The sequence below is a fragment of the Juglans regia genome, chromosome 7 (assembly GCF_001411555.2).
Source record: "Juglans regia cultivar Chandler chromosome 7, Walnut 2.0, whole genome shotgun sequence".
NCBI classification, from domain to species: Eukaryota; Viridiplantae; Streptophyta; class Magnoliopsida; order Fagales; family Juglandaceae; genus Juglans; species Juglans regia.
Genome location: NC_049907.1, coordinates 7,319,469 through 7,327,637, shown reverse-complemented (window position 1 = coordinate 7,327,637; position 8,169 = coordinate 7,319,469). Strand labels below are relative to the sequence as shown.

Here is an 8,169-nt window from a genome sequence, read left to right as displayed (position 1 = left end):
GTTGGATTGTTGGATTGTACATATGAGGTTTTTTTTTACATATGAGATTTTATCATGTATGTACATATGAGATTGTTATTTTATAGATTTTTGGATTGTAAAAATGAAAATAAATATGATTGTTGGATATTATGAAAATAAAATAAACAATGAATTAAAAAAATATATATATTATTTTATTATTATAGAGAGTGTGATGGTTAATCCAATTTAGATTTCAAGTTTGGATTGATTAGTTAAAAGTAAAAAACTTATATATTAATTAAAGAAAAAATTTATTTACATTTCTGAGTAGAAGACTGCGTGTGAAAAAAAATCAAATTTAAAATATTGAAATCGGCAATCCAATACCAATACTTTAAGCTGCGGTGTTTTCCCAAATGGACACAGAAAATCGTGGCCCAATGCTAAATTGGAGTTAAGCCCAATCCGAGCTTGAACGAGCACCTCAGCCTTATCATCATCCACGTGTACGTTAAACAATGCTAAAGAAACTTCTTTTTTCTTTTTGTTTTTTTTTTCAGCTTCATTTCGAATAAATAAACAATGTAATTAGGGGCTGGTTTTGTTAGTTGATTGGACGGTTTAGATTTAGATTTCTTTTAATATCTAAATTAATATTTTAAATATTATTTCGATGGAAGTATTGAAATGAAATATTTTGATATCGATACAATTTTAAATATCGTTTTAGAATAATTTATATATAAATAAATTATATATAAATATATATGTAAATTATAAATAGTTTAGTTTGAATTGGAGATCCAAAAATAAGCCTGCAATTTGAAGCAATGAAAAAAAAAATAAAAGTCGAAATCTATATATCAGTCGAAATTCGATATATTGACAGGTACCGTACCGACTAATACGGTCGAAATTCTAGTCGGTACGAAACAATATACTTCTCTGTATCGACTATTTGGTCGGTACAATATATTTCGACCGTACTGGCCAGTACAAAACGAAATTCAAAACACTGATCTAATACTCAATTCTCAAATCATTAAATTTATTTTAATTCAAAATTTTTTTACATGTAGGATTTACAATCTTTTTCAACTCATACCTCTTTACATATAAGATCTATAATTTTTTTAACTTATTATAAATACATCTAAATTGATTTTATCATTTAAATTTATCTAAATTTATTTTAAATAGACTCTATAAAATTCACTCAAGTATCTCAAATGATTCCTATTCATAGATAGCTAAACTCAGCTCAACGTCGGCCAAATAACAATATCTCGGATCCGTGACCCCCATCTTCACGGGTTCCGTTCCTCTCCACTTTCTCCACGTATCTGTTTGGTTCCGAGAAAACTAGGCGAATTTGAAGGCAAAGCAAGCAAAGACCGTATGGTATACTCCAATGAATTGTAATTAAATAAGATATCTCTTTTTGTTTCGTTAGCAGCTTTGAGTGAAAAGTTTCTCTTCACGGTTTGCAGTTATGCAGCATGATCTCTTATTTTCGGGAAAGGAAGTTTCTGATTTTCTTTGGAAAGAAACAGTGTTTTGAAAGTGTTTTCCAACTCCAACGTCGCTGAAAAAGAGCATTTTAGAGATGGCTATTTCCTCGATTCAAGTCTTCAATTGCCTCAGGGCTCCCAATGCATTCCCTGCTGCAACAACGGCATTGTCTCCGCAAAACTCTCATAACCTTTCTGCTTCTCTTAGAGTTTCCTTCGGTTTTCGGGACTTCAATTCGTGCGGCGTGAAGGGGTGCTTTGTATCGTCTAGCTCTCCGTCTCGGGCTGGGGCCATGGTGAGAGAGAGAGCAGAGAGGACTGAGGATTATCCTTTAGTGGGTGATTCTGTGGATGCTGTTGACGACCAGCTGGTAACACTCCATTTTTTTCTGTTTAATTTTCTTTTGGATAAATTATTGTATCTTCGAGTTTCCAAATTTTGATAGTTTTGTCTTGCTGGTGATTTTTGGTTCGTGATGGGGTTGTTACGTGTGGTAGTGCTGTTTTAGCAACTGAGTTGAAAAATTGTGCATTGTTTAGCATATGTTAAGCATCATATTGTAATATATTTCTGCGCAAATGAAAACGGAATAATATCAGTAAGAGACCTCTATATCAGTAAGAGACAATTGCTAAGAAATAAGTGTATTAATATGCTCATATATCTAAGAAGTGGAAAGAAATTTTTTGGCAGGCGGATGTTGTTAAGTGAAATTGGTGGTGGGAGTTTAGAATGATGGTGAAGGTTGATGAACTTATTTGTAGAAATTAAAATGCAGTCGTAGAAAGAAGTACTACAAGAAAACGTCTTTAGTGGCCTTGTTGATTTTTGGACTATTTGGATTTCTTTAAACGATGACCCTCTTGCCATTTTTTCCAATAATTTTTAGTCTCTTTTGATAGGCTGTTAGCACAACCCAAAAGTTTCAGGAGCGTGACTTTGCTGGTACTTCTTATGTTCCGGTATATGTGATGCTACCGGTGAGTCTTTTACTTCTATTTCTGCTTTGTGACTGGATGTAGTCGTATTCTATTTTTCAGGAGTCCAATTATGTTTAAACTGCTGTGGCTTGCTTTCTGAGAGGGAGAGCAAGTAATTTTTCAAACGTTTCTATATGAAACCTTATGCACAGAATCACTGCTTACTCAGTACTGTTATGTAATTGCCAGTAATGGCTACAGTTTAGTAAGTTATTCTTATTTATTACAATGGGGGAAATGGCAGCTGGGCATCATAAATATGAACTGCGAGTTGGATGATGTAGAAGGTCTTCTTAATCAGCTAAAGATCTTGAAGTCCGCTAATGTTGATGGTGTTATGATTGATTGCTGGTGGGGAATCGTAGAGGCACATGCTCCACAGGTATATAATTGGAGTGGCTACGAAAGGCTCTTCCAGATTGTGCGTGACCTCAAGCTCAAGTTGCAGGTAAGTAATATGTGATCTATGTTGCTTGAACAGCTATGCTTTTTTTTTTATTTTTTTATAATATAGGCAACAGCCATGCTTCTTTTAGCTTTCTACATCCTTACATCTCTGCTTTGAGGCATGTAAATGTTTCTTTGCATGCACTCTTTGTAATGCGCGTAGATAGAAAACAATGGTGAGATAGTTACTGTTTGTATGACCGTCAACCTGTGTTGGTTTGGGTTGATTTTGAGAAGTGAGTACAACATCAATTTGATAATTTTCTTTTTTTCAATTTTTTGATAAGTAACAATAATTATCTTCAAGATTTAAATCAAGAACTAAGCAGGTTCAAGCTCATTTGTAACCTGAGAAGTAGAATATGCTGATTTGGACAAATGCAGATAAAATTGTTTCTAATTGGAGAATTATATTGGAATAAACTCAAAAAGAAAAAGAGGTTAATAACTGTAGATATTCAGTTATTCTATAGCATCTTTAAAAGTGATAGATATCTGTACTTATCTACAAAAATGGGAAAAATAAATTTAATTGGAAACTAACAAGATTTCAACTATGGCCATTGGCCACCCAAATCTCCACTTACTATGGACTATCTCTGTTTCTCCCTCCCACCCCTTGCCAACAAGACCTTTATACGTTGGTCCATCTAAAGGGAAAATAGAAAAAGCCAAAATACACATAGAAACTGGCATAACAGGGATTATATAAATATAATTATTTCCAACAAAACAATAGACAAAGGTACACATGCAAAGAAACTTGTTCAAATATTATTATTGGGAGACATTAATAAGCTTGATATGGAAGTAAGAACTAAAATTATTTTCAGGACTATTCTCTGCTATAAGTTACTGAAAAAAAAAAAATCCTCTGCTATTTCTCTTTTGAGAACCTCATGTTGGGCTTAAGGCTGCATTTGGATGTTTGAGTTGAGTTGAATTGAGATGATAAAATATTGTTAGAATATTATTTTTTAATATTATTATTATTTTGGGATTTAAAAAAGTTGAATTGTTTATTATATTTTATGTTGGGATTTGAAAAAGTTGAAATGATGAGTTGAGATAGGTTTAAGTTCCAAACGAAGCCTAAATGTCATTTCTTAACCCAAAATTGGTTCAGGTTGTAATGTCGTTTCATGAATGTGGAGGTAATATTGGTGATGATATACACATTCCGCTCCCTCGTTGGGTGGTAGAAATTGGTCAGAGCAATCCTGACATATATTTCACTAATAGAGAAGGGAGGCGCAATACCGAATGCCTCTCATGGGGAATTGATAAGGAACGGGTTTTAAAAGGCCGGACTGCTGTTGAGGTATTTCATTTAACTATGATTTTGAGGTTATATTGGATCTCCATCTTTCTGTATAGAGGATCTAAGTTAAAGAAATATATCATTGTTCCTTTCCTTTCACCATCCCATTTTATGTTCTCTAATAGATTTTAATGGCATGAACATTCATGACTTCCTTGTATCTTTAGACAATCACGCATAGGTGTTGATCTTGTATATGTCCCATGTAGTTTAGGGCTGCGACTACTTTCTCATTAATAAATTTCTTATTTACTGAAAAAAAAAAAAACATATTGCTAACCATGTTATCTGCACATACAGGCACCATTGAATCCTTGGATAAACCTTATACTAATCATCTAAAAAACTCTATTCTCTATAGTTAAATTTACAGCAAAATATTTTGATCTTCTATGATAGGGTAAGTGTAATTTTACCTTTTGGTTTGTTATTATTTAAAAAAAAAAAACACTCAGGTTTACTTCGACTACATGAGAAGCTTTCGGGTAGAATTTGATGAGTTTTTTGAGAATGGAATCATCTCTGAGATTGAAGTTGGACTAGGACCATGTGGAGAGCTGCGGTATCCTTCTTATCCAGCAAAGCATGGTTGGAGATACCCTGGTATTGGGGAATTCCAGGTACTCTTCTTTCTTTTTTCCTTTCTGAGCAAATGGTGATTGGTATGTATGTTATTAGTTGCTGCAAAGTTCTCCATAATTATGATTTTCTCACGAAAGTGTTTTGTTAAGATCCTCAATATGTCCTATAGTCATGATCTGGATCCACCATCACAAATTTCAGTTAATTTTATAAAATATATCAAAGTCTTGTATGCCTTGACGCGACCTGTTTCAGTTCAGTGCTATGATAGGTACTTGATGAAGAGTCTTACAAAAGCAGCAGAAGCAAGGGGACACTCATTTTGGGCCAGAGGACCAGATAATGCAGGTTTTTATAATTCTGCACCACATGAGACTGGGTTCTTTTGCGATGGAGGTGATTATGATAGCTATTATGGCAGATTCTTCCTTAAATGGTACTCTCATGTATTGATTGATCATGGAGATCGTGTACTTGCCCTAGCCAATTTAGCTTTTGAAGGTACTTGCATTGCTGTGAAGGTTAGTTGCTTTCATTTGGTAAGAGGCCATAGTTACAATGAGAAACCTGTTTCTTTTATCATTTTTGCTAATAAATAACCTTTGCTTATTTGGTTAATGAGTAGCTATCAGGCATCCATTGGTGGTACAAAACGGCCAGCCATGCTGCTGAGCTGACTGCTGGATTTTACAACCCTTCAAATCATGATGGTTATGCGCCAATTGCAACAATGTTAGAAAAGCATGGGGCTGCTCTGAATTTCACATGCGTCGAAATGCGTACACTGGACCAGCATGAGGACTTCCCTGAAGCACTGGCAGACCCTGAGGGATTAGTTTGGCAGGTACACATGCCAGAAATTCATTATTTTTTTCAGTAGTCGGTTTATAGTTTTATATCCTGGCGGCAAGGGTTTCCTTGCAGGAACATCAGACGTATTTATAGTTCAATGTGGATAATACTAGTCCTAGAGTTCATGATGTTATTTCAACCAAATTCCCATGTAATTTGAGTCCGAAAAGCCTCTCTGATCAGGATCATTCAAATAATCTTCTCGTTAAATGTTGTTCTTATTCAATGACCAATGTGATTGGATTGAGAAATCAAGTTCTGTCGATTGTGGCTGGATCATCATGCCAATTGACATGTTTCTTATTTACTTTTTTGACTAATAATCTGTTCTTTGTTCTAATATCTCTTGAGACACTGTATATGAGTGATTCCTTTGAAATACAATATGTATTTGATTAGAGTTTAATTTACTCCTAGTTTAACATAGTGGAATCTTGAAGGGAAAGTTAACAACCAAGTCATATTAGGATAATGGATCTGCTCCAGATTCAATTTTCAGTCTCTTTGTAAGTTATGTTATGTTGAATAAAGCTTTTGACTCATTTAAGGAATATATATATATATATATATATATCCAGGTGCTGAATGCTGCATGGGATGTTTGCATTCCAGTAGCTAGTGAGAATGCTCTTCCTTGCCATGATAGAGAAGGCTACAATAAGATACTGGAAAATGCCAAACCCAGGAATGATCCAGATGGGAGGCACTTATCTGCCTTTACCTACCTTAGGCTCAGCCCAATTCTCATGGAGAGACACAACTTCATGGAGTTCGAGCGATTTGTCAAGAGGATGCATGGTAAGTCTTCCCCTGCTTTCCCTCTTCTATATAAGCATTGCCAGAGCGTATCTTTTTGCTAAGTCCTACCCTCAGAAAGTCCATATAAGTGTGTTGAATTCATTGAAGTTCTACTGCCTTACAAAGTAAAAGAGCCCTTGTAATACTCAGATTTAGCTATCATCTTCCATTTAACTTCATGCCCCTACAGTTGCTGATTACTAGTTTTAAGCAATAATATGCATGGGCCTAGTTCAGTTATCATGTTCTTGATTGCATTATGTACCTTGGGATTTACTTCAATTCACACTATTGTGTTTAGTTAAATTTTTCTTCAGCAAAGTTTCTTCCTGCATATTTGGGTCACCCACTTGAGTTGTACATCGATGAAACTTTTTTTTATGATAGGTCGCAGTCAATGAAACTTCGGGTGATGTTATCAGTTTCCTATGTGGTTTCCGACCCCAATAACTTCTTTTGCTTTTAACCAGTATGGCACATTCTATTGGAGCCTAACACTCATTGGTGAAGTATGATATTCTTTGCAAATGAGCCAAATCCTTGCTGTTTCCTTTGGATTTGACTAACTTGGCTTCTTAGTGCTTTTTATGGGCTTATATTCTCTATTGAATGAATTGACGCCTTAATTGTGTTTTCCTGGACCTTCCTCATCAGTCACAACTAACCAAAGTTCCCAAGCCTTGGTGAAGACAATTGAAACCATTAGTTTATTTCATGAATCTAAAGACAGTCTTACTGTCCTCTCAGATTTTACGTAACTCCAATAACCTTTGGTCAAATCTGAAAAGAATTCCATGCTCAGAATACTTTCTGATCGGGCATACCAGTAACATCTACATATCAACTTCTTGGCTGTCTACTTCATTAATGCGTTGAATGTAAAATGTTACTGATTGTGAAAATTAGTTAATTTGAGGTCACTGAATGACTTGATCTGGATCATGTGGTGGTTGTCCTAGAACTCATCATTTTTTCTGTTGAGGATTAAAAGTTACCCTTGTCGTACTTCCAATTGCAGGGGAAGCAGTTTCTGATCTTCAAGTTAAACCAAACAAAGAGCATACTAAACTTCAGGGCACTGATGGCCAAGTTGCTGCTTAGGTCAAAGAAATGGATAAATTTCAAGCATCTGTACATAAGTCCAGTGTTGTTTAACTATGTACTGAATTGATGGAATGCTTCTCCTAACGTTTCAGAGTTTCAATTCAATTTTCAGGAGGTTTTCAACGGCAATGATGGACAATTGTTCTGAAGAACCATCGACAAGCTGGCCGCAGCTACAAGCATGATACCTTATTTTGTGCCCATAGCTAATCAGAAAAGCCACATTCCTTACTTTGAATTGAAACAAATTTCAATCAATTCAGCACAAACTCTCCCTCTTTGAGATACCTCTTTATTTCAAGTAAATATGTGATATTTTAGCCAAGTGAATATGAGATATTTTAGTCATTTCACGTATGAATATAACATAAAATGATCTCCCATATTTAAAATAGAGAGATCTTATTCCCATCTTGGGGCAAAAGAAACAAAAATAAGAACACTAATGTATATTGTGAAGTCGAAGTGATAGGGCTATTTAATGCATCTACTCAAGGGCTATTTAAAGTTGACCATATTTAATATAATCATTTCATCACATTGAAGCAAGAAAAATCAATATCTTGCACCAAACACATGACACGTGCCACTCTTTTTCTTGTTTATGAT

At 34.8% G+C, this 8,169-nt stretch overlaps 1 protein-coding gene across 4 annotated transcripts; it reads left to right on the top strand.

Moving 5' to 3' along the window:
• Positions 1-1,202: 1,202 nt before the first annotated feature.
• LOC109016472 (beta-amylase 2, chloroplastic-like) lies at positions 1,203-7,908 on the top strand. Of its 4 annotated transcripts, none has more exons than XM_035692404.1 (11): positions 1,220-1,365; positions 1,455-1,846; positions 2,379-2,456; positions 2,701-2,904; positions 4,030-4,224; positions 4,680-4,844; positions 5,067-5,327; positions 5,432-5,650; positions 6,237-6,456; positions 7,475-7,557; positions 7,673-7,908. In XM_035692404.1, the coding sequence occupies exons 2-10, from the start codon at positions 1,571-1,573 to the stop codon at positions 7,555-7,557; spliced, it is 1,701 nt and encodes a 566-aa protein (XP_035548297.1). In that variant the 5' UTR covers positions 1,220-1,365; positions 1,455-1,570; the 3' UTR covers positions 7,673-7,908. The 4 variants fall into 4 exon arrangements, with proteins under 4 accessions (XP_035548298.1, XP_035548297.1, XP_035548295.1 ...); XM_035692402.1 differs by having other exon boundaries at positions 5,067-5,345; XM_035692405.1 differs by having other exon boundaries at positions 1,203-1,365; positions 7,475-7,908.
• Positions 7,909-8,169: the final 261 nt, after the last annotated feature.